Raw genomic sequence first — 25577 nt, forward strand, 5'->3', positions numbered from 1 at the left:
TTCAGTATGGTATAGCTTTATTGCTGAAGAAAGGGACCAATTGTATTTAGATATTTGAATCAGATTGGAGCAAAATATTGCAAGATGATTGAATGACAGGGCCCAATATTATTTTCACTTGATTAGCTCTCAGAAAATAGTTACAACGACAACAAAGTGGCTTAATACTTGACAAATGCAGCGTTGGGTGGATATACCACTATTCTAGGAAAATTCATGCCACAAATTATAAGTAAAACTCGTGAGCCTAAAATGACGTATGTATTTTGACATATGCTACATATGCTATAAGAGCTCATATGCTACAGTCTAGAACTAATAAGAGTTCTATACATGAGATATTGTATATCTATTAATATAAAGTTGTGTTCTTATATTTTTGTTTTTTCTGATACATTTTTATAATACTTAATTTAAAAAAAAAATGCTGGCATGTGGATGTCCTTGCAAGCCAAGAGACAATGTTCCAAATTAATTCCAAGTAAAGCTTTTCTTATAACACAAATAGTTCAAATCCATGTCTTATTTTCTATGTAGCTGTACATCCTGTTGCAGCCGGTGTCCTCCACCGCGTTTGCGGCTGACAAAGCGACACCACAGGGTGGTGATCAGGGACAGGAACACACAGGTCAGTGCCACAAAAACACCCACCCACATCACCAACGACAGCTGCCCGCTTCCCTGCCGAAGAGGAATAAACATCAGACACACACCATCTAGACAGTATGAACATATCAAACAACAGCACTTAACTTAAGCACTCAACAAGTATCAAACTCCCCTAAATAATGTGACAAATGAATCAAACACTTACATTTAGTAGTTTAAAACATGAACATTTGAAGATGAGCCAAAGATAGTCTCTGACACGCATATCTGGGAATATATTTTCTCCCTCTTCAGATGTGCTACACTAGCTACAGTAAGTTTTCATCCATTTGGCAACAGATTTACATGGGAATATTCTAAAATCAGCATTAAAACAATATGTGCATTTTCCCACCAGAGAGGTGTTTCCATCACATTGACTTGTTGCGGATAAAAGGCTGTGCTTGATGACATTAGTGCAGATAAAAATACCCTTTGCAGTAAAATTTCCATGTACCGAAAAAAAATACAAGTTAAATGGGTTTACATGGCATTTTCAACTCTACTGAGGGTTTTCTCACAATTATTTGTTGAACTTTATAGCAAATGTGCCCACTCCGGTATTGTCACGAGCGCTTAAGCCCACAGCGCTATTTGAAAGCAGCATCAAACTCATCACCATGCACATTCCCCACCCTGTGAAGTTCAACATAAACATATTTAATCTGTTGCCTAATAAACAACATGCTTTCCCGACAAGTCATAGTGGCAGGACCACACACGTCATAGTGTGTCTCCAAGTTTACTTCCATATCATGGTTATTATATCAATATTTGGCCTTAAAAGCGTTTCCACCAACATGTCTTGCATACATATTTTTACTGACACAAAAAGATCCCACCTTGTCTACCGTATTTTGTTTTCTTGACAATTAGAAAGTTTTCCAAAACATTTTCTGTTTCCATCAGGCCTGTCATGACATTTTTTAAACGACATGTACTTTACTCGCATAAAAAGGTGAGATGGAAAACAGGTTAGTGTTCTCTTTACCTGTCCCTGATGGATTCCCTTCAGCAGAGCGAATGTGCTGAGATGGTTGCAGGAGCACACAGTGTGGGTGGAGTTCGAAATCACTAAGGTGCAACCCCTCCCAGACCACACCCCCGGTCCATTCTCATCCGACCAATAAACACAGGTGGGGTCAACATCACTGGACTAGGACACAGTGTATATGGGTTGGGGTCAATTCCATTTAGACTCAGTAAATTCAGGAAAGAATGTGACTTCATGAAAAATATATCAGTAAAACATGTTTTACTGATAGTCAGAAACTATTAAGTAGAGACAAGTGTTACCTGCAGGTGATGGAAGGTGAGATTAACCTGTTGGGGCAGGTATGTTGTATTGGAGTTGCTAACGGAAACTGTCGCAGCACTGGACATGAGCTGCTGGCTCTGATGAGAAGTGTTGTCCTTCAGACTATCCAGATTCCTATAGCTGAGCAGAACAACATACGCAAACCCTGCACATAAAAAAACAATACAAGAAAACATAAGGCCTGATACAAGAACATGTACAACAATATCCCAAGTGAATCCATCAATGTATGTCTTTAGTAATATTTTGAGCAGATGAATGGTACTGTAGGACTGTGGCTACCTGGGTAATTCTGGTAATCTCCAACCACCGTCTCCCAGGTGGTGTCAAGTTGAGTGTTCTCATTGGTCAGGCTGACTGGTCCTTTAGGTGGAATCTTGTCTCTCCTCACCATAATCTCAACCTCTGTTTTTATTGACAAAATCAACACAGAGCAGAAATCACCATTACTGAAAGAACACAGTATTGCATTAATTATATTTTAAGTTGACACAATGTAATGTGCTTGTTAGTGCTCGGTTTATGGTCAGTATGGTGCTCAGATTGTGGTCTTCCTGTGGTACTGTAACGTCTGCTTCCAACTCACACTCTCAAACACGAAAATCCCCTGAATGCAGCTCACTTTCCAGCTCACACTCTCAAACACATAGATCCCCTGAACGCAGCTCAATCTCCAGATCCCAATCACCTGAATTCTGATCACCTGTTCACACACCTGTATGTCATTATCACGCACAATTTAGTTCAGTTCTTTGCACCTCATCATTGTGAGGTGTTTGTTTTGTGATACACTTCTATTAGGAGCTCTGTTTTTGCATCTGTAATTTAATCCTCCTGTGTATGATAGTGAGGCAGCCAAAAACTAACGATGCCTTTTGTCTATTCCCTGCCTGTACTTTAGCCTTTGGGATTTCCTCTTATCAACCTATTGCCTGATCTCCCGGACGTTACTAGTCTTTTCCCTGCCTGTACTGTTTGTTGCCTTTTTTGATTTTTTTGTGTAAGACCTTCTGCCTGCCACTGGACCCAACTATTTGCCACCTTCTGTGATCCCTTACAAATAAACACCTGCTGCGCCCTGCGCTTGAAACCAGCTCTCTGTCTCCCATCGTGTTCAATAAAGGTACCTGCGAGGTGGTCAGGAAATGGTAAATATGTGGTCAGCGTGCGCTCAGTGTGTTTATGTTACCGGTATGGTTGGTCTCTATCCGGGTCACGTTCTCTGTCAGCAGTGGAGCGATCAGTCTGAATGAGATTTCAATCATCCTCAGTAACTTAGTCACTTCACTGCTACTACGGTGACCATTGGACTGGAGGCCCAGTTGAACAACATCAGTGGTATTAACCAGTAACTAGAGAGAGACATAAGGGTTTTGTACGTGTGTGTTAGAGGTCGACCGATTATGATTTTTCAACGCCAATACTGATACCGATTCATCGGCCGACCTCTTGTGTTTGCATGTGTGTTTCTGTGTGGTGACTTACTGTCAAAAGCACATCTCCAGTTGGCAGCAGTCTTGTCGGTCCAGACAACGTAGAGTTGCTCAACACCAAACAGTTGTTTTTCAACAGAGACAATAAACTATCAAAGCCTGGTAGAGTCTGGGAGGGAGGAGGGGGGGCATGTGCATTAGTGGGAAAATGCATACAACATTTCGAGATCATGGAAAAATACCCTTTTCCCAATTAATAATGTAATAATTCTAAAGTAAAGCTTTACCTGTCCAGGCTGTGTTTCATACTGGTCACAATTAAGTTCTAATGTAAAAACATGGAGACATACAGTGTTATCTCAATACCCTTCTACAGTACACTGTGTATAGACCTGTGCATAATAAAGGAGTACATCATGGACAACAGGTGTATGTACACTATGTACAGTATAAAACCTGACATAGACTTTTATGGTGCTTCAGTAGTCAGCCAGTACATGGAAGACAGACAAAAGGTAGCCACTATAAGAGTATTTAGACAAAACCCAATACAACAGCACCCAAGAGGAAATGTGTCTCTCACCTGCACACTGAATTTGTCTGTTGCCGTAGTTACTGAATCCTGTGGGACACTTGCACAGGTAGCTGCCCAGCTGATTGACACAGATTCCCTGTTCCCCACAAAAATGTTGGTTCTCAACACACTCATCTATGTCTGATAGAGAAAGAGAGTGGTAAAGGGAAGTAGTGGAGATGGAAAGATGATTATAGATTGTATGTTGACAAAGAGAGGGTGATAATCCCTCACACGTTAACACAGTCACACTTTCAATAAGACTGTATTGACCACCACATCTGAAGACAGAATAGCATTGATATAGTAGTTGTATCCAACGGTGTTGATGCATGTTGAATAGCTTTTACAGATGTTCTTCTCATTTAAGCACTCATTTATATCTACATGAGGGAGATAAGAGGTGAATTTAGAAAGACTAGATTATCTTCAGAAAAAACATCCCACTACTAAACAGTACATAGTGTTGAATGTTCCTAAACAGGGTCTGTTTAATGCTGTGGATTATCAGAGGTCAACATTACTGATCAAAGCACATTCCGAAAGCAAAATACTACGCAGGAAATTATAACCATATTCTCCATCATTACCAATACAATTCAGAAACTCTGGTTTGGAATTCGGTTGAGTAAAGCCATTCGCACATCTAGTAACTCTTGCTCCTGGGTCCTTGAGTAGCGCTAAATGAAGACAAAAGGAAAGTTGAACTGCACACGTGCATATGTTAAATATTTTAAACAGACTTGTGGATGTGTTGGTCAAATAAAAAGCAGAAAATTGACCGACCCACAATCAGTAGAAATAGAATGACTCCCATGATGTCTGACAGCTGGTGAGTTAATGGTACATGTCAGCTTGGTTTTAGTTCTAAAGAATCATTTGGAGACCTCACGGATGTGGTTAGCGCAGGGAAGTAAAAATATTTCCCCATAACTAGCAACGGAGTATTATTTTAAGTAGAAAACAAAGAGGAACTGACTGTGTGGCATGAGAAGACCATTTGCATCGCAATTCACATCAGGTTAATTTGTCTAGTTTTGCGTAGATCACGTCCAGGAGTTCCATCCCTGAATTAGACTCTAGTGTAGAGGGTCTATCTCCAAGATCAGACATAAGAGGACAACATTGATCTAAAACACCAACATGCACAGTATAGACTCTTATCAACAGGGCCACATAAACCAGCTGCCTTACCAAAAGCAGACTTCGAATCCATATTTCACTCTGAAGCAAGGCAACTTTTTCTTTTCTTTTCAAAATGTCTTGCTCTTGATTTCTTTTGAAGATGTCTGACCTTTATGCAAATTTTACAAGTTACTGCAACAGCATTTCCCGTAACTTTCACATTCTCACTTGCTCTATCAGCATTTCCCGTAACTTTCACATTCTCACTTGCTCTATCAGCATTTCCCGTAACTTTCACATTCTCACTTGCTCTATCAGCATTGAAGGGAAAGGGGTTTCAATGCTTAACATTTAGTGTGTCTTTGTGATTACACAAATGAAGAGCGTTTCTGGGGTTTTCTTGAAGTGGTGGTGGGACTATTTGTCCATGAAATCAATAATTTTCCTGACAAATTCTCCTTCCATAGCCGAAGCATCCCAATATATTGAAAGGCTACATTATCTAGATTTATGTTAGCTCAAAAGGTAGGTTGATAAACCAATGAAGAGAGAAGTTTCAAGAGCTATTGAGAATGAGAGATGTCAAAGTCATGATAATGATGGCAAATGCATTTGTGTGATAAACAGCCTGTTGGAAAATGAAGAAGCAACTATGATCAAATGGAGGGAGACATTAGATTTACAATATTAATATCACTCACACTATGTTCATTCATGATGATCAACGGTAAGTTTTAGGGCAGACATACATTTCTCTAGTCTGGCTGACACAAAACGCTAAGTTTTCTTGACAAAGCTATTTCTCTCTGTGCACTTGTCGTCACTAGTTACTACAGCTTATTTCTAAAATGTCTCTTCTTAATTAAAATGTCATTTGAATCCTAACCCTAAACTTAAACACATGGCTAACCATATGCCTGCCTAACCTTCAACTAAAACCAAAAAGCTTATTTTGGGGGGGATGGGGGATTTGTATGATTACAGCCCAGGTTTGGAACGCTCTTTCTTATTAGTCTATTGACTAATTTACTGCCTGGTGATGTCACCAGCAAGCCAAAACTCCATCCTACCTAAACAGGCTGACATTTTCAAACAGCTCTTACACTAAAAGGGCATTATCATAATGTCCACAATTTCACAGTCTTATTCCAACCTCAAAGTGTTTAAATATACATCAAACTCAGGAAATCATGTTCTTGACTGCACTGGGCCTTTAAGTCCGTTTGGAAGTGTTTACACCATGTGGGCAGTTATAAAGGCCTAGGCCTAATCAGAGGCAAAAAAAACTATGTCTTGGGTGAGCAAGTATCAAATTCATTGTACTTTTTTTTACAAAACGGACAGCTCATATTTAGACATTTATGTCAGAATGAAGGATATAATAGCAAGATGATTTGTGGATTTAAATACCTTCTCAAGCACTGTAAAATAAACAGGAAAAATATTACTTTCACTTCAAATAAGTCAGTTACAACAACAACCAAGTGGCATAAAATAAAAATGTAAAAAAGAGGCAGCAGAGTAGCCTAGGGGTTACAGTGTTGGACTTGTAACTGAAAGGTTGCAAGTTCAAATCCCCGAGCTGACAAGGTACAAATCTGTCGTTCTGCCCCTAAACAGGCAGTTGACCACAGTTCTTAGGCCGACTTGCCTAGTTAAATAAAGGTAAAATAAATAACAAATACTGGTCAAATGCAGCGTTGAGTGGATTTACCACTATTCTCATCTCTACAAATTACAAACCATGTTTATGAGACTGAAATTACTTATGTTGTCATAGAGATGAGAGCTCATTACATTTAAGTCATTTAGCAGACGCTCTTATCCAGAGCGACTTACAAATTGGTGCATTCACCTTATGACATCCAGTGGAACAGCCACTTTACAATAGTGCATCTAAATCTTTTAAGGGGGTGAGAAGGATTACTTTATCCTATCCTAGGTATTCCTTTAAAGAGGTGGGGTTTCAGGTGTCTCCGGAAGGTGGTGATTGACTCCGCTGTCCTGGCGTCGTGGGGAGTTTGTTCCACCATTGGGGGCCAGAGCAGCGAACAGTTTTGACTGGGCTGAGCGGGAACTGTACTTCCTCAGTGGTAGGGAGGCGAGCAGGCCAGAGGTGGATGAACGCAGTGCCCTTGTTTGGGTGTAGGGCCTGATCAGAGCCTGGAGGTACTGAGGTGCCGTTCCCCTCACAGCTCCGTAGGCAAGCACCATGGTCTTGTAGCGGATGCGAGCTTCAACTGGAAGCCAGTGGAGAGAGCGGAGGAGCAGGGTGACGTGAGAGAACTTGGGAAGGTTGAACACCAGACGGGCTGCAGCGTTCTGGATGAGTTGTAGGGGTTTAATGGCACAGGCAGGGAGCCCAGCCAACAGCGAGTTGCAGTAATCCAGACGGGAGATGACAAGTGCCTGGATTAGGACCTGCGCCGCTTCCTGTGTGAGGCAGGGTCGTACTCTGCGGATGTTGTAGAGCATGAACCTACAGGAACGGGCCACCGCCTTGATGTTAGTTGAGAACGACAGGGTGTTGTCCAGGATCACGCCAAGGTTCTTAGCGCTCTGGGAGGAGGACACAATGGAGTTGTCAACCGTGATGGCGAGATCATGGAACGGGCAGTCCTTCCCCGGGAGGAAGAGCAGCTCCGTCTTGCCGAGGTTCAGCTTGAGGTGATCCGTCATCCACACTGATATGTCTGCCAGACATGCAGAGATGTGATTCGCCACCTGGTCATCAGAAGGTGGAAAGGAGAAGATTAATTGTGTGTCGTCTGCATAGCAATGATAGGAGAGACCATGTGAGGTTATGACAGAGCCAAGTGACTTGGTGTATAGCGAGAATAGGAGAGGGCCTAGAACCGAGCCCTGGGGGACACCAGTGGTGAGAGCGCGTGGTGAGGAGACAGATTCTCGCCACGCCACCTGATAGGAGCGACCTGTCAGGTAGGACGCAATCCAAGCGTGGGCCGCGCCGGAGATGCCCAACTCGGAGAGGGTGGAGAGGAGGATCTGATGGTTCACAGTATCGAAGGCAGCCGATAGGTCTAGAAGGATGAGAGCAGAGGAGAGAGAGTTAGCTTTAGCAGTGCGGAGCGCCTCCGTGATACAGAGAAGAGCAGTCTCAGTTGAATGACTAGTCTTGAAACCTGACTGATTTGGATCAAGAAGGTCATTCTGAGAGAGATAGCGGGAGAGCTGGCCAAGGACGGCACGTTCAAGAGTTTTGGAGAGAAAAGAAAGAAGGGATACTGGTCTGTAATTGATGACATCGGAGGGATCGAGTGTAGGTTTTTTCAGAAGGGGTGCAACTCTCGCTCTCTTGAAGACGGAAGGGACGTAGCCAGCGGTCAGGGATGAGTTGATGAGCGAGGTGAGGTAAGGGAGAAGGTCTCCGGAAATGGTCTGGAGAAGAGAGGAGGGGATAGGGTCAAGCGGGCAGGTTGTTGGGCGGCCAGCCGTCACAAGACGCGAGATTTCATCTGGAGAGAGAGGGAGAAAGAGGTCAGAGCACAGGGTAGGGCAGTGTGAGCAGAACCAGCGGTGTCGTTTGACTTAGCAAACGAGGATCGGATGTCGTCGACCTTCTTTTCAAAATGGTTGACGAAGTCATCTGCAGAGAGGGAGGAGGGGGGGGGGAGGAGGATTCAGGAGGGAGGAGAAGGTGGCAAAGAGCTTCCTAGGGTTAGAGGCAGATGCTTGGAATTTAGAGTGGTAGAAAGTGGCTTTAGCAGCAGAGACAGAGGAGGAAAATGTAGAGAGGAGGGAGTGAAAGGATGCCAGGTCCGCAGGGAGGCGAGTTTTCCTCCATTTCCGCTCGGCTGCCCGGAGCCTTGTTCTGTGAGCTCGCAATGAGTCGTCGAGCCACGGAGCGGGAGGGGAGGACCGAGCCGGCCTGGAGGATAGGGGACATAGAGAGTCAAAGGATGCAGAAAGGCAGGAGAGGAGGGTTGAGGAGGCAGAATCAGGAGATAGGTTGGAGAAGGTTTGAGCAGAGGGAAGAGATGATAGGATGGAAGAGGAGAGAGTAGCGGGGGAGAGAGAGCGAAGGTTGGGACGGCGCGATACCATCCGAGTAGGGGCAGTGTGGGAAGTGTTGGATGAGAGCGAGAGGGAAAAGGATACAAGGTAGTGGTCGGAGACTTGGAGGGGAGTTGCAATGAGGTTAGTGGAAGAACAGCACCTAGTAAAGATGAGGTCGAGCGTATTGCCTGCCTTGTGAGTAGGGGGGGAAGGTGAGAGGGTGAGGTCAAAAGAGGGGAGGAGTGGAAAGAAGGAGGCAGAGAGGAATGAGTCAAAGGTAGACGTGGGGAGGTTAAAGTCGCCCAGAACTGTGAGAGGTGAGCCGTCCTCAGGAAAGGAGCTTATCAAGGCATCAAGCTCATTGATGAACTCTCCGAGGGGACCTGGAGGGCGATAAATGATAAGGATGTTAAGCTTGAAAGGGCTGGTAACTGTGACAGCATGAAATTCAAAGGAGGCGATAGACAGATGGGTAAGGGGAGAAAGAGAGAATGACCACTTGGGAGAGATGAGGATCCCGGTGCCACCACCCCGCTGACCAGAAGCTCTCGGGGTGTGCGAGAACACGTGGGCGGACGAAGAGAGAGCAGTAGGAGTAGCAGTGTTATCTGTGGTGATCCATGTTTCCGTCAGTGCCAAGAAGTCGAGGGACTGGAGGGAGGCATAGGCTGAGATGAACTCTGCCTTGTTGGCCGCAGATCGGCAGTTCCAGAGGCTACCAGAGACCTGGAACTCCACGCGGGTCGTGCGCGCTGGGACCACCAGATTAGGGTGGCCGCGGCCACGCGGTGTGGAGCGTTTGTATGGTCTGTGCAGAGAGGAGAGAACAGGGATAGACAGACACATAGTTGACAGGCTACAGAAGAGGCTACGCAAGAATCTTATTGACTAAAATGATTAAAATGATACAGTACTGCTGAAGTAGGCTAGCTGGCAGTGGCTGCGTTGTTGACTTTGTAGGCTAGCTGGCAGTGGCTGCGTTGTTGACACTACACTAATCAAGTCGTTCCGTTGAGTGTAATAGTTTCTACAGTGCTGCTATTCGGGGGCTAGCTGGCTAGCTAGCAGTGTTGATTACGTTACGTTGCGTTAAAAGAACGACAATAGCTGGCTAGCTAACCTAGAAAATCGCTCTAGACTACACAATTATCTTTGATACACAGACGGCTATGTAGCTAGCTATGTAGCTAGCTACGATCAAACAAATCAAACCGTTGTGCTGTAATGAAATGAAATGAAAATGTGATACTACCTGTGGAGCGAAGCGGAATGCGACCGGGTTGTTGAGTGCGGAAGTTCTATTCAGTAGACGTTGGCTAGCAGTGTCTCCTACGTTAAGGACGACAAATAGCTGGCTAGCTAACCTCGGTAAATTAAGATAATCACTCTAAGACTACACGCTCTAAACTACACAATTATCTTGGATACGAAGACAGCAAAGACAACTATGTAGCTAGCTAACACTACACTAATCAAGTCGTTCAGTTGAGTGTAATAGTTTCTACAGTGCTGCTATTCGGTAGACGGTGGACGTTTGCTAGCTGGGTAGCTGCTGGGCAGATAGCAGTGTAGACTACGTTAGGACGACGAAATACGAAGTTGCAATAGAAGTGCTGACTGTTTCACTTTGTTGTCCTCTTTCTTTTCCTTTTTCTTCTGTCCTTCTTTTGTCCTTATTTTGTCTTCCTTTCTTCTGTTAACTAGATATTTTTTGTTGTTATTCTTTGTAAGCTAGCTAGCTTCTTCCAGGAGAGTCCCTAGCAACTGCTTAGCAACAAGTAAACAATTCTGCTAGCAATTCAGCTAGCTAAGATAACTGTACAATTTTATGAATAAATACTTTTTCAAAAGCCTGTCTTTTTTGGTTTGTTCCTTGTTTTGTCCTCTATTGAGTCTTGCAGTTTTCTCTTGATTTTTTCGATGTACTTCACTCATCTATTACAGTCCAGAACTGATTTCTATAGATGCAAAATCTATTCATAAAAAGTTGTGTTTTTGTTTGTTTGGTACATTTTTAAACTTACTTAAATAAATACAAATTCTGGCAATTGGATGTCTTTGCAAGCCAAGAGACAATATTTTCAAATGGATTCCAATTAAAGCTTTTCTTATAACACAAATAGTTCAAATCCATGTCTCATTTTCTATGTAGCTGTACATCCTGTTGCAGCCGGTGTCCTCCACGGCGTTTGCGGCTGACAAAGCGACACCACAGGGTGGTGATCAGGGACAGGAACACACAGGTCAGTGCCACAAAAACACCCACCCACATCACCAACGACAGCTGCCCGCTTCCCTGCCAATGAGGAATAACAAGCATCAGACACACACTATCTAGACAGTATGAACATATCAAACAACAGCACTTAACTTAAGCACTCAACAAGCATCAAACTCTCCTAAATAATGTGACAAATGCATCAAACACATTTAGCAGTTTAAAACATTAACCAGTTGAAGCTAGGGGGGCGCTATTTCATTATTGGATAAAAAGACGTGCCCGTTTTAAGCGCAATATTTTGTCACAAAAAGATGCTCGCCTATGAATGGAATTGATAGCTTTGGAAAGAAAACACTCTGACGTTTCCAGAACTGCAAAGATATTGTCTGCGAGTGCCCCAGAACAGAAGCTTCAGGCAAAACCAAGATGAAACTGCAACCAGGAAATGAGCAGGATTTTTGAGGCTCTGTTTTTCATTGTCTCTTTATATGGCTGTGAATGCGACAGGAATGAGCCTGCCCTATCTATCGTTTCCCCAAGGTGTCTGCAGCATTGTGACGTATTTGTAGGCATATCATTGGAAGATTGACCATAAGAGGCTACATTTGCCAGGTGTACGCCTGGTGTCCTGCGTGGAAATTGGTGCGCAAAACTCAGCTGCTGGTATTTTTCCATGGGATTCTGAGACGAAAGCAGGCTTCCACGAACGGCATATCAATGAAGAGATATGTGAAAAAACACCTTGAGGATTGATTCTAAACAACATTTGCCATGTTTCGGTCGATATTATGGAGTTAATTTGGAAAAAAGTTTGACGTTTTGGTGACTGAATTTTCGGTTCGTTTCGGTAGCCAAATGTGATGTACAAAACGGAGTGATTTCTCCTACACAAAGAATCTTTCAGGAAAAACTGGACATTTGCTATGTAACTGAGAGTCTCCTCATTGAAAACATTTGAAGTTCTTCAAAGGTAAATTATTTTATTTGATTGGTTTTCTGGTTTTTGTGAAAATGTTGCGTGCTAAATGCTACAATAGCTTTCAAAACTCTTACACAAATGCTTGATTTTCTATGGTTCAAAAGCATATTTTGAAAATCTGAGATGACAGTGTTGTTAAGAAAAGGCTAAGCTTGAGAGCAGGCCTATTTATTTAATTTTTAGAAATCGTTAACGTTGCGTTATGGTAATGAGCCTGAGGCTGTATTCACGATCCCGGATACGGGATGGGTAGAATCAAGAGGTTCCTTTCCAGAGGAACCAAAGGAAGTCTCTGACACAGATATCCTGGAATATGTTTTCACCCCCATCAGATGTGCTACACTAGCTAGGTTTCCAGCCAATTTGTGAAAGATGTACATGGGAATACTCTAAAAATCTGCATTAAAACAACATTTTCATTTTCCCATCAGAGGTGATTCCATCAAAATGATTTGTTACAAATAAAAGCCTGTACGTGATGACATAGTGCACATAAAATACCCTTTGCGGTTAAATTAACATGTACCGAATAAAAAATAAATGTACATGGGTTTACATTGCATTTTCAATACTACTGATGGTTTTCTCAACAAACAAAAAAAGCTTTATATAGCAAGTGTGCGCACTCCAGTTTTGTCACGTGCCCTTAAGCCCACAGCGCTATTTGAAAGCAGTATCAAACTCATCACTCATTCACCACCCTGTGACGTTCAACATAAACATACTTAGTCTGTTGCCTAATAAACAACATGCTTTCCCGACAAGTCATAGTGGGAGGACCACACACGTCATAGTGTGTCTCCAAGTTTACTTCCATATCATGGTTATTATATCAATATTTGGCCTTAAAAGCGTTTCCACCAACATTTCTTGCATACATATTTTTACTGACACAAAAAGATCCCACCTTGTCTAGCGTATTTTGTTTTCTTGACAATTAGAAAGTTTTCCAAAACATTTTCTGTTTCCATCAGGCCTGTCATGACATTTTTTAAACGACATGTACTTTACTTGCATAAAAAGGTGAGATGAAAAACAGGTTAGTGTTCTCTTTACCTGTCCCTGATGGATTCCCTTCAGCAGAGCGAATGTGCTGAGATGGTTGCAGGAGCACACAGTGTGGGTGGAGTTCGAAATCACTAAGGTGCAACCCCGCCCAGACCACACCCCCGGTCCATTCTCATCCGACCAATAAACACAGGTGGGGTCAACATCACTGGACTAGGACACAGTGTATATGGGTTGGGGTCAATTCCATTACCACTCAGTCAATTTAGGAAAAAACGTGACTTATTGTAAAACATGTCAATGAAAAACATATAAACATATTTTACTGACAGTCATAGACTATTAATTAGAGACAAGTGTTACCTGCAGGTGATTGAAGGTGAGATGAACCTGTTGTGGCAGGTATGTTGTGTTGGAGTTGCTAACGGACACCGGACATGAGCTGCTGGCTCTTGTGAACTGAATTGTGTCTTCCGCATTTAACCCAACCCCTCTGAATCAGAGAGGTGTGGGCAGCTGTCTTAAATCGACATCCACGTCTTTGTCGCCCATGGAACAATGGGTTAACTGCCTTGCTCAGGGGCAGAATGACAGATTTTTACCGTGTCAGCTCGGGGATTGGATCCAGCAAACTTCTGGTTACTGGTTCAACATTCTCACCACTAGGCTACCTGCCGACCCATTGTAAATATGTGGTCAGCATGTGCTCAGTGTGTTTATATTACCTGTGTGGTTGGTCTCTATCCTGGTCACGTTCTCTGTCAACAGTGGAGCGATCAGTCTGATAGAGATTTCAATCGTTCTCAGTAACTTAGTCACTTCACTGCTACTACGGTGACCATTGGACTGGAGGCCCAGTTGAACAACATCAGTGGTATTATCCAGTAAAAGAGAAGAGCGACATAAGGGATTTGTACGTGTGTGCTAGAGGTCGGCCGATTATGATTTTTCAATGCCGATACCGATTATTGGAGGACCAAAAAAGCCGATACTGATTAGTCGTCCGATTTAAAAAAAAAACATGTATTTGTAATTATGACAATTACAACAATACTGAATAAACACTTATTTTAACTTAATATAATACATCAATAAAAATCCATTTAGCCTAAAAAAAATGAAACATGTTCAATTTGGTTTAAATAATGCAAAAAAAAAGTGTTGGAGAAGAAAGTAAAAGTGCAATATGTGCCATGTAAAAAAGGTAACTTTTAAATTCCTTGCTCAGAACATATGAAAGCTGGTGGTTTATTTTAACAGGAGTATTCAATATTCCCAGGTAAGAAGTTTTAGGTTGTAGTTATTATAGGAATTATAGGACAATTTCTCTCTATACCATTTGTATTTCATATACCTTTGACTATTGGATGTTCTTATAGGCACTTTAGTATTGCCAGTGTAACAGTATAGCTTAAGTCCCTCTCCTCGTCCCTACTCGGGCTCGAACCAGCAACACATCAACAACAGCCACCCTCGAAGCAGCGTTACCCATGCAGAGAAAGGGAAACAACTACTCCAAGTCTCAGAGCGAGTGACGTTTGAAACGCTATTAGCGGCAACCTGCTAACTAGCTAGCCATTTCACATTGGTTACACCAGCCTAATCTCGGGAGTTGTTAGGCTTGAAGTCATAAACAGCTCAATGCTTGAAGCACAGTAACGAGCTGCTGGCAAAACGCACGAAAGTGCTGTTTGAATGAATGCTACGAGCCTGCTGGTGCCTACCATCGCTCAGTCAGACTGCTCTATCAAATCATAGACTTAATTATAACATAATAACACACAGAAATACGAGCCTTAGGTCATTAATATGGTCGAATCCGGGAACTATCATCTCGAAAACAAGACGTTTATTCTTTCAGTGAAATACAGAACTGTTCCGTATTTTATCTAACGGGTGGCATCCATAAGTCTAAATATTCCTGTTACATTGCACAACCTTCAATGTTATGTCATAATTACGTAAAATTCTGATAATTAGGCGGCCCAAACTGTTGCATATACACTGACTCTGCGTGTAATGAACGCAAGAGAAGTGACACAATTTCACCTGGTTAATATTGCCTGCTAGCCTGGATATCTTTCAGCTAAATATGCAGGTTTAAAAATGTATACTTCTGTGTATTGATTTTAAGAAAGGCTTTGATGTTTATGGTTAGGTACATTCGTGCAACGATTGTGCTTTTTTTGCAAATGCGCTTTTGTTAAATCCTCCCCCGTTTGGCGAAGTTGACTGTCTTTGTTAGGAAGAAATAGTTTTCACAGACTTCGCAACGAGCCAGGTTAGCAGGCAATATTAACTACATATGCGGGTTTAAAAATATATACTTGTGTATTGATTTTAAGAAAGGCATTGATGTTTATGTTTAGGTACACATTGGAGCAAGACAGTCCTTTTTCACGAATACGCACTGCATCGATTATATGTAACGCAGGACACGCTAGATAAACTAGTAATATCATCAACCATGTGTAGTTAACTAGTGATTGTGATTGATTGATTGTTTTTTATATGATAAGTTTGATGCTAGCTAGCAACTTACCGTGGCTTCTTACTGCATTCGTGTAACACACAGTCTCCTCGTGGAGTGCAATGTAATCAGGTGGTTAGAGTGTTGGACTAGTTAACTGTAAGTTTGCAAGATTGAATCCCCGAGCTGACAAGGTAAAAATCTGTAGTTCTGCCCCTGAACAAGGCAGTTAACCCACCGTTCCTAGGCCATCATTGAAAATAACAATGTGTACTTAACTGACTTGCCTAGTTAAATAACGATAAATAAAGGTGTAAAAAAATCGGTGTCCAAAAAATACCGATTTCCGATTGTTATGAAAACTTGAAATCGGCCCTGATTAATCAGCCATTCCGATTAATCGGTAGACCTCTAGTGTGTGTGTGCGTTTGCATGTGTGTTGACTTACTGACAAAAGCATATCTCCAGATGGCAGCGATCTTGTAGGTCCAGAAAACGTAGAGTTGCTCAACACCAAACAGTTGTTTCTCAACAGAGAAAATAAACTATCAAAGCATGGTAGAGTCTGGGAGGGAGGGGGGGCATGTGCATTAGTGGGGAAATGCATAAAACAATTCTAGATCAAGGAAAAATACAATTTTCTCAATGAATAATGTAATAATTCTAAAGTAAAGCTTTACCTGTCCAGGCTGTGTTTCATGCTGGTCACAGAAGCTCTAAAGTAAAAGCATGGAGACATACAGTGTTATCTCAATACCCTTCTACAGTACACTATGTACATAGCTGTGCATGATAAAGGAGTACATCATGGACAACTGGTGGAATGGTGCTTGACTCTCACCTACACACTCAGTTTGGGTTTTGCTAAAGTTAGTAAATCCAGCAGGACACTGGCACCAGTAACTGCCATTCAGGTTTTGGCCTGGGTAAATAAAACTTGACAAGGAATGTTATGGTGGTTCAGTAGTCAGCCTGTACATGGAAGACAGACAAAAGGTAGCCACTATAAGAGTATTTAGACTAAACCCAATACAACAGCACCCAAGAAGAAATGTGTCTCTCACCTGCACACTGAGTTTGTCTGTTGCCATAGCGACTGAATCCTGTGTGACACTTGTACAGGTAGCTGACCAGCTGATTGAGATCGATTCTCCATTCCCCACAAAAAATGTTGGTTCTCAACACACTCATCTATGTCTGATAGAGAAAGGGAGTGGTAAAGGGAAAAGTAGTGGAGATGGAACGATTAAAGATTGCTTTTTGACAAAGAGAGGGTGATAATCCCTCACACGTTAACACAGTCACACTTTCAATAAGATTATATTGACCACCACATGATTCAAAGCCAAGCGATCTGAAGACAGAATAGCATTGACAGTAATAGCTTTCAACGGTGTTGATACAAGTTGAATAGCCTACAGATGTTCTTCTCATTTAAGCACACATTATATCTACATGAGGGAGATGAGAGGTGAATTTAGAAATACTAGATTATCTTCCGAAAAAACATCCCACTACTAAACAGTACATAGTGTTGAACGTTCCTAAACAGGGTCTGTTTAATTCTGGACATTATAAAGTAGCCACCATTTGCCTCGATGACAGCTTTGCACACTCTTGGCATTCTCTCAACCAGCTTTACCTGGAATGTTTTTTCTGGCAGTCTTGGAGTTCCCACATATGCTGACCACTTGTTGACTGCTTTCCTTCACTCTGCGGTCCAACTCATCCTAAACCATCTCAATTGGGTTGAGGTCAGGTGATTGTGGAGGCCAGGTCATCTGATGCAGCACTCCATCACTCTCCTTCTTGGTCAAATAGCCCTTACACAGCCTGGAGGTTTGTTTTTGGGTCATTGTCCTGTTGAAAAACAAATGATAGTCCCACTAAGCACATACCAGATGGGATGGTGTATTGCTGCAGAATGCTGTGGTAGCCATGCTGTTTAATTGTGCCTTGAATTCTACATAAATCACTGACAGTGTCACCAGCAAAGCACTTCCACACCATCATACCTCCTCCTCCATGCTTCACGGTGGGAACGACACATGTGGAGATCATCCGTTCACCTGCTCTGCGTCTCACAAAGACACGGCGGTTGGAACCATAAATCTCAAATTTGGACTCATCAGACCAAAGGACAGATTTTCACCGGTCTAATGACCATTGCTCGTGTTTCTTAGCCCAATCAAGTCTCTTCCTCTTATTGGTGTCCTTTAGTAGTGGTTTCTTTGCAGCAATTCGACCATGAAGGCCTGATTCATGCAGTCTCATCTGAACAGTTAATGTTGAGATGTGTCTGTTACTTGAACTCTCTGAAGCATTTATTCGGGCTGCAATTTCTGAGGGTGGTAACTCTAATGAACTTATCCTCTGCAGCAGAGGTAACTCTGGGTCTTCCTTTCCTGTGGCAGTCCTAATGAGAGCCAGTTTCATCATAGCGCTTGATGGTTTTTGCAACTGCACTTGAAGAAACTTTCAAAGTTCTAGAAATGTTCCACATTGACTGACCTTCATGTCTTAAAGTACTGATAGACTGTCGTTTCTTTTGCAAGTATGTTAACACAGCTGAAAACTGTTGTCCTGATTAAAGAAGCAATAAAACTGGCCGCCATTAGACTAGTTGTGTTTCTGGAGTGTCAGCATTTGTGAGTTCGATTACAGGCTGAAAATGAGCAGAAACAAAGAACTTTCTTCGGAAACGTGTCAGTCTATTCTTGTTCTGAGAAATTAAGGCTATTCCATGTGAGAAATTGAACAATTAGCCTTTTAAAATTATAAACCTGGATTAGCTAACACAACGTGCCATTGCAACACAGGAATGGTGGTTGCTGATAATGTGCCTCTATACGCCTATGTTGATATTCCATTAAAAATAAGCCGTTTCCAGCTACAATAGTCTTTTACAACATGAACAATGTCTACAATGTATTACTGATCAATTTGATGTTATTTTAATGGCCGAAAAATGTGCTTTTCTTTCAAAAACAAGGACATTTCAATGACGATGTGTTGGTCAAATAAAAAGTAGAAAATTGACCGACCCACAATCAGTAGAAATAGAATGGCTTCCATGACCTCTGACAGCTGGTGAGTTAATGGTACATGTCAGCTTGGTTTTAGTTCTAAAGAATCATTTGGTAACCTCACGCATGTGGTTAGCGCAGGGAAGTAAAAATATTTCCCCATAACTAGCAACGGAGTATTATTTTAAGTAGAAAACAAAGAGGAACTGACTGTGTGGCATGAGAAGACCATTTGCATCGCAATTCACATCAGGTTAATTTGTCTAGTTTTGCGTTGACCACGTCCAGGAGTTCCATCCCTGAATTAGACTCTAGTGTAGAGGGTCTATCTCCAAGATCAGACATAAGAGGAGACATTGATCTAAAACACCAACATGCACAGTATAGACTCTTATCAACAGGGCCACATAACCCAGCTGCCTTACCAAAAGCAGACTTCGAATCCATATTTCACTCTGAAGCAAGGCTACTTATCTTTTTCTTTTCTTTTTAAAATGTCTTGCTCTTGATTTCTTTTGAAGATGTCTGACTTTTATGCAAATTTTAAAAGTTACTGCAGCAGCATTTCCCTTAACTTTCACATTCTCACTTGCTCTATCAGCATAGACGGGGAAGGGGTTTGAATGCTTAACATTTAGTGTGTCTTTGTGATTACACAAATTAAGAGGGTTTCTGGGTTTTTTCTTGAAGTGGTGGTGGGACTATTTGTCCATGAAATCAATAATTTTCCTGAAGAAATCTCCTTCCACAGTCGAAGCATCCTAATACATTGAAAGGCTACATTATCTAGATTTATGTTAGCTCAAATGGTAGGTTGATTAACAGGAAAAATATTACTTTCACTTAAAATAACTCAGTTACAACAACAACCAAGTGGCATAATACTGGACAAATGCAGCATTGTATTCTCATCTCTACAAATTACAAACCATGTTTATGAGACTGAAATGACTTATGTATGTTGCCATAGAGATGAGAGCTCATCTGTTACACTTCAGAACTGATAACAGTTCTACACATGAGATATTCTATATCTATTAACATAAAGTTGTGTTCTTATATTTTTCTTTTTTTGATACATTTTCATACTACTTAAAAAAAGAATAGCTGGCATTTGGATGTCCTTGCAAGCCAAGAGACAATGTTACAAATTAATTCCAAGTAAAGCTTTTCTTATAACACAAATAGTTCAAATCCATGTCTTATTTTCTATGTAGCTGTACATCCTGTTGCAGCCGGTGTCCTCCACGGCGTCCTCCACGGCGTTTGCGGCTGACAAAGCGACACCACAGGGTGGTGATCAGGGACAGGAACACACAGGTCAGTGCCACAAAAACACCCACCCACATCACCAACGACAGCTGCCCGCTTCCCTGCCGAAGAGGAATAAACATCAGACACACACCATCTAGACAGTATGAACATATCAAACAACAGCACTTAACTTAAGCACTCAACAAGTATCAAACTCCCCTAAATAATGTGACAAATGAATCAAACACTTACATTTAGTAGTTTAAAACATGAACATTTCCAGATGAGCCAAAGATAGTCTCTGACACACATATCTGGGAATATATTTTCTCCCTCTTCAGATGTGCTAAACTAGCTACAGTAAGTTTTCATCCATTTGGCAACAGATTTACATGGGAATATTCTAAAATCAGCATTAAAACAATATGTGCATTTTCCCACCAGAGAGGTGTTTCCATCACATTGACTTGTTGCGGATAAAAGGCTGTGCTTGATGACATAGTGCAGATAAAAATACCCTTTGCGGTAAAATGTCCATGTACCGAATATAAAATACAAGTTAAATGGGTTTTACATGGCATTTTCGACTCTACTGAGGGTTTTCTCACAATTATTTTTTTGCGCTTTATAGCAAATGTGCCCACTCCGGTATTGAAACGTGCCCTTAAGCCCACAGCGCTATTTGAAAGCAGCATCAAACTCATCACCATGCACATTCACCACCCTGTGAAGTTCAACATAAACATATTTAATCTGTTGCCTAATAAACAACATGCTTTCCCGACAAGTCATAGTGGGAGGACCACACACGTCATAGTGTGTCTCCAAGTTTACTTCCATATCATGGTTATTATATCAATATTTGGCCTTAAAAGCGTTTCCACCAACATGTCTTGCATAATTATTTTTATCGACACAATCCCACCTTGTCTAGATTATTTTGTTTTCTTGACATTTAGAAAGTTTTCATCAGGCCTGTCATGACATGTACTTTACTCGCATAAAAAGGTTGGATGGAAAACTGGTTAGTGTTCTCATCACCTTTACCTGTTGCATTTCGTTCAGCACAGCAAATGTGCTGAGATGGTTGCAGGAGCACACAGTGTGGGTGGAGTTTGACATCACTAAGGTGCAACCCCTCCCAGACCACACCCCCGGTCCATTCTCATCCGACCAATAAACACAGGTGGGGTCAACATCACTGGACTAGGACACAGTGTATATGGGTTGGGGTCAATTCCATTTAGACTCAGTAAATTCAGGAAAAAATATGACTTAATGGAAAATATATCAATGAAAAACATGTTTTACTGATAGTCAGAAACTATTAAGTAGAGACAAGTGTTACCTGCAGGTGATGGAAGGTGAGATTAACCTGTTGGGGCAGGTATGTTGTGTTGGAGTTGCTAACGGAAACTGTCGCAGCACTGGACATGAGCTGCTGGCTCTGATGAGAAATGTTGTCCTTCAGACTATCCAGATTCCTATAGCTGAGCAGAACAACATACGCAAACCCTGCACATAAAAAACAACACAAGAAAACATAAGGCCTAATACAAAAACATATACAACTCACAATATCTCAATGTGTGCCTTTAATAATATTTGGAGCAGATGATTGGTACTGTAGGACTGTGGCTACCTGGGTAATTCTGGTAATCTCCAACCACCGTCTCCCAGGTGGTGTCAAGTTGAGTGTTCTCATTGGTCAGGCTGACTGGTCCTTCAGGTGAAGTCTTGTCTCTTCTCACCATAATCTCAACCTCTGTTTTTCAACATATTGACAAAATCAACACAGAGCAGAAATCACCATTACTGAAAGAACACAGTATTGCATTAATTATATTTTAAGTTGACACAATGTAATGTTGCTCGTTAGTGCTCCGTTTATGGTCAGTATGGTGCTCTGATTGCAGTACCTGTGAAGTAGTAAGTAAATGGGAAAGCGTGATACCTAGTCAGTGGTCCAACTAAATGTTTTCAACTGAATTGTATCTTCTGCATTTAACCCAACCCTTCTGAATCGGAGAGGTGCGGGCAGCTGCCTTAAATCGGCATCCACGTCTTTGTCGCCCATGGAACAATGGGTTAACTTCCTTGCTCAGGGGCAGAACGACAGATTTTTATCTTGTCAGCTCGGGGATTCGATTCAGCAACCTTCTGGTTACTGTTCCAACGTCCGTTAGGCTACCTGCCGCCTCATTGTTAATATGTGCTCAGTGTGTTTATATTACCTGTGTGGTTGGTCTCTATCCTGGTCACGTTCTCTGTCAACAGTGGAGCGATCAGTCTGATAGAGATTTCAATCGTTCTCAGTAACTTAGTCACTTCACTGCTGCTAATGTGACCATTGGACTGGAGGCCCAGTTGAACAACATCAGTGGTATTAACCAGTAACTAGAGAAGAGACACATGAGGGTTTTGTACGCGTGTGTGTGTGCGTTTGCATGTGTGTATCTGTGTGGTGACTTACTGTCAAAAGCACATCTCCAGTTGGCAGCAGTCTTGTCAGTCCAGGCAACATAGAGTTGCTCAACACCAAACAGTTGTTTCTCAACAGAGACAATAAACTATCAAAGCCTGGTAGTTAGTAAATCCAGCAGGACACTGGCACCAGTAACTACCAATCAGGTTTTGACAGATGCCCACATTTCCACATACTCCGTCTGTATTACACTCGTCAATGTCTGAAAGAGGAAGAGAGAAAGAAAGAGATGAGGAATTAAGGGAGAGATGTTGAAAGTGTGGGATGACAAGAAAGGACGTCACACACAAACATTTTACCAGTGATATTCTCAGGCTCTAATCTAAACCCAGGAAGACACAGTTTTAAACAGCCTGCGGTGTTGACGCAGGTTCAATTGTCTCCACAGACGGGGAGAATTTCTATACACTCGTTGATATCTAAATAATGTTGAGTCCAAGTGTAAGAGAGTTTAAAATGTTTCCACCTTCATCACCAAAATGGTACCTTTTCGATGGCGCATCTGGCTAATGTGTTGTCAAGCAGACAGTTATGTGTGTTTGTTAATCAGAGGATCTTTAGTTTGAGCCAGGGACAATAAAGCAGGCACAGTGAAGCCTGTTGCACAAGGAGTAAATACCAGTTGAAACAGAATATTATGGGTCAGTCAAAATAACACAGCAGTGGATGGGACAGTCAGAAGACTCAAGAAGAATTGTGTTTCTCTCACCTACACACAGAGTTTGTCCGTTGCCAGAGTTCCTAAATCCACTGGGACACGTGCACAGGTAGCTACAACCCTGATTACGACAGGTTCCCCATTTCCCACAAATATCTGGGATCCCAACACACTTGTCTATGTCTGAAAGAGAAAGTGTGTGGTGAGGATCAGATGGAGAGATGAGGGTGAGAGTGTCTGATTATAAGAATGATACTAAAGACACAGAATTCTTACCCAAGCATTGTTGAGTGCCACCATTAGTCATTAAACCCAGAGAAACACACACAGTATTACCTAAAAAATTCATTAATTTTAAAAGCTGTAACAGGAGCAAGGTAATTGTGTTTAATTTGAAAACAGCATAACATTTTGTAAAAGCAGAATATTTCAGGTCATCCCACCCCCTTGACCTTTGACCTCCTAACAGCTAATTCCATGGGTGAAAGCACATGATAGTGTTGAAGCAAGCTGAATTGTCCCCACAGATGAGCGAGTTGTTACTACACTTGTCGATATCTAAATGACACCACATATACAAAAGAATGTTATGACAGGCGTAATGTCGTTACATGGCCATTTAAAAGCACTGGTTTTGGCTAGTCCTGCTTACATACGATTCACTCTCAAACTCAAGGTATCCATAAGAGTATTGATTCAAAGCTCTATACATCAGAGGAAAATAATGTTTAAAGTTCTGACAGAGATCATATTTACGTCAAAATAAATACATATTTTCTGAATAAAGACCCCCCTTAAAGTGGATGGTTTTAATGTTCTTGAGCAAGGTCTGGTTAATGCTGGAGAATGAACAAATGAGCCAAGTATAAAATACTGATATAGGTGAATATTACTGATCAACTTAACAATACAATCATTTACAAACATTAAGTCTAAAACCTTCACGTTCAGTCTTCATCATCGTCACAAATAGCATAAAACAAAACCCCCTTAGCTTCAGCCCCACCTTCCTGTGGCGCTCCATGACCATAGTCCTTGAGAAGCGCTAAATGAAGACACAAAAGAAAGGTTGAACTGCACACATACATATAATATATATCTTTTAAACAGACTCAGTGATAATATGTTGGTCAAATAAAAAGCTGAACATTTACCGACCCAGAATCAGGAGAAATAGAATTGCTCCCATGCTCTCTGACAAGCAATGAGTTAATGTCAAATGCCAGCTTGGCTTTAATTCTAAGTAATGATTTGGTAACATCACGCATATAGTAAGCACAGTGAAGTATGAATAGCTCATCTTATCTAGCAACATCTTTCTCTTTAAAAAGCAACCGCCCCTAAAAACCAACTTCTCATTTAGAAAACAGCCTATGTAGCATCTATATGAGTCCAAAACGTACTCTTCAGTGTCAAAATTGACTCCCAAGTGTAAATAGGATCATTTGTCATAAAGTCCGTCTTTAACTGAGTTTTGTGAGATTGTGGTCGTGAATACTGCATCACAACATAAATGAAGGTTGGGTTTGTTGAAATGGAGTGTAATGGATGGAAAGGACTGAATGGAATATTATCAAACCCATGAAAACCATGTTTTTTATACCGTTCCATTTACTCTGAGACCTTCACTTCACCTGCCACCTCAGGTAATTCATCCTCCTTCTCTTCTAGTTCATCTCCAGAGCTACTGGAGTACAGCTCATTCTTATGAACTCGACACCAATCTTCCTCGACACATCGTCTCCCTCATTGTTGCCAGCTTCCTCGGATTCAAACTTGTAACCTACTTCCTTCCATCTCCTCATTGACCCCAACCCTGGAAATATACTTCCGTTACAATTCTTATCACTTTCACTGTCAGACACCATGTTCCACGCATAGACTGTAAAAAATACAGTAAAAACAAAAAACCTGTCTCCATCCCGCCATCCTGTGTGTGAATGACGTCATTAGCTCTTAACGAGACAACGTGCGCTTTCATAAAAGAAGAGGTTGTGTCTTTTTATGCAAATATCGTTGATCAGTATAATAAAATAAGTCCCAAATGGAAGGGAAACAGATTGTTTGTCATCTGTAGCCTCATGATATCAGCCAAAACATGCTCAATAACACTATTGAATATGCATTCACCTGAATTATGACTAGGCCTAGGCTATATCTTGGTTGATTTACCCAGTTTATCAATAGAGATTTACCATTCTAATAAATGATTACCATTATGTTGTTATGTACAGTAAACAAAAATATGAACGCAACATGTAAAGTGTTGGTCCTATGTTTCATGAGCTGAAATAAAAGATCCCAGAAATATCACCACTCTCAAAACAAATGATGATTAGCAAATAAAAAAATGGGTTTTCT

The 25577-nt window shown here is 41.6% G+C and overlaps 2 protein-coding genes and 2 long non-coding RNA genes across 10 annotated transcripts; 1 reads left to right on the forward strand and 3 right to left on the reverse strand.

The window, feature by feature from the left end:
• On the reverse strand, positions 1–19281 carry LOC118378484 (adhesion G protein-coupled receptor E5-like). Of its 6 annotated transcripts, none has more exons than XM_052510466.1 (10): positions 19245–19281; positions 4564–4653; positions 3983–4114; positions 3687–3724; positions 3452–3568; positions 3156–3318; positions 2249–2371; positions 1945–2111; positions 1640–1804; positions 1–681 (listed from the first exon to the last, which is right to left on the reverse strand). In XM_052510466.1, exons 1-10 carry the CDS (start codon positions 19264–19266, stop codon positions 523–525), a joined length of 1176 nt encoding a protein of 391 aa, XP_052366426.1. In that variant the 5' UTR covers positions 19267–19281; the 3' UTR covers positions 1–522. The 6 variants fall into 6 exon arrangements, with proteins under 6 accessions (XP_052366426.1, XP_052366433.1, XP_035621381.2 ...); XM_052510473.1 differs by lacking the exon at positions 19245–19281 and adding an exon at positions 19031–19055; XM_035765488.2 differs by lacking the exon at positions 19245–19281 and adding an exon at positions 18838–18883.
• Positions 947–21327, forward strand: LOC127925526 (uncharacterized). The gene is made up of 3 exons (XR_008121169.1): positions 947–1606; positions 13339–13459; positions 21203–21327. It is a non-coding gene; the product is annotated as an uncharacterized LOC127925526 (long non-coding RNA).
• On the reverse strand, positions 13419–17611 carry LOC118378529 (uncharacterized). 2 transcript variants are annotated; one of them, XR_004824449.2, is made up of 6 exons: positions 17436–17611; positions 16858–16990; positions 16635–16729; positions 16474–16509; positions 13687–16358; positions 13419–13536 (listed from the first exon to the last, which is right to left on the reverse strand). It is a non-coding gene; the product is annotated as an uncharacterized LOC118378529 (long non-coding RNA). The 2 variants fall into 2 exon arrangements; XR_004824448.2 differs by having other exon boundaries at positions 16635–16765.
• LOC127925519 (adhesion G protein-coupled receptor E3-like) lies at positions 19274–24994 on the reverse strand. The gene is made up of 9 exons (XM_052510477.1): positions 24375–24994; positions 23493–24261; positions 23268–23399; positions 22547–22760; positions 22308–22470; positions 21716–21838; positions 21422–21588; positions 21121–21279; positions 19274–20192 (listed from the first exon to the last, which is right to left on the reverse strand). Exons 4-9 carry the CDS (start codon positions 22595–22597, stop codon positions 20022–20024), a joined length of 834 nt encoding a protein of 277 aa, XP_052366437.1. The 5' UTR covers positions 22598–22760; positions 23268–23399; positions 23493–24261; positions 24375–24994; the 3' UTR covers positions 19274–20021.
• Between the last annotated feature and the right edge of the window lie 583 nt (positions 24995–25577).

Source organism: Oncorhynchus keta, chromosome 4 (assembly GCF_023373465.1).
Source record: "Oncorhynchus keta strain PuntledgeMale-10-30-2019 chromosome 4, Oket_V2, whole genome shotgun sequence".
Taxonomy (NCBI): Eukaryota; Metazoa; Chordata; class Actinopteri; order Salmoniformes; family Salmonidae; genus Oncorhynchus; species Oncorhynchus keta.

What these genes read in the sequence shown, in the direction of transcription:
- LOC118378484 (XM_035765488.2), bottom strand. Translation starts at nt 18,868, where the DNA reads ATGGAAGCCATTCTATTTCTACTGATTGTGG. An exon ending in TCACCTTCCATCACCTGCAG is followed by an intron (nt 1,805 to 1,944) that starts GTAACACTTGTC and finishes ACTGTGTCCTAG; the next exon opens with TCCAGTGATGTTGACCCCAC. An exon ending in AGGGAATCCATCAGGGACAG is followed by an intron (nt 682 to 1,639) that starts GTAAAGAGAACA and finishes CCTCTTCGGCAG; the next exon opens with GGAAGCGGGCAGCTGTCGTT.
- LOC127925519 (XM_052510477.1), bottom strand. Translation starts at nt 22,597, where the DNA reads ATGTTGCCTGGACTGACAAGACTGCTGCCAACTGGAGATGTGCTTTTG. An exon ending in CTGGAGATGTGCTTTTGACA is followed by an intron (nt 22,471 to 22,546) that starts GTAAGTCACCAC and finishes TCTCTTCTCTAG; the next exon opens with TTACTGGTTAATACCACTGA. An exon ending in GATAGAGACCAACCACACAG is followed by an intron (nt 21,839 to 22,307) that starts GTAATATAAACA and finishes GTTGAAAAACAG; the next exon opens with AGGTTGAGATTATGGTGAGA.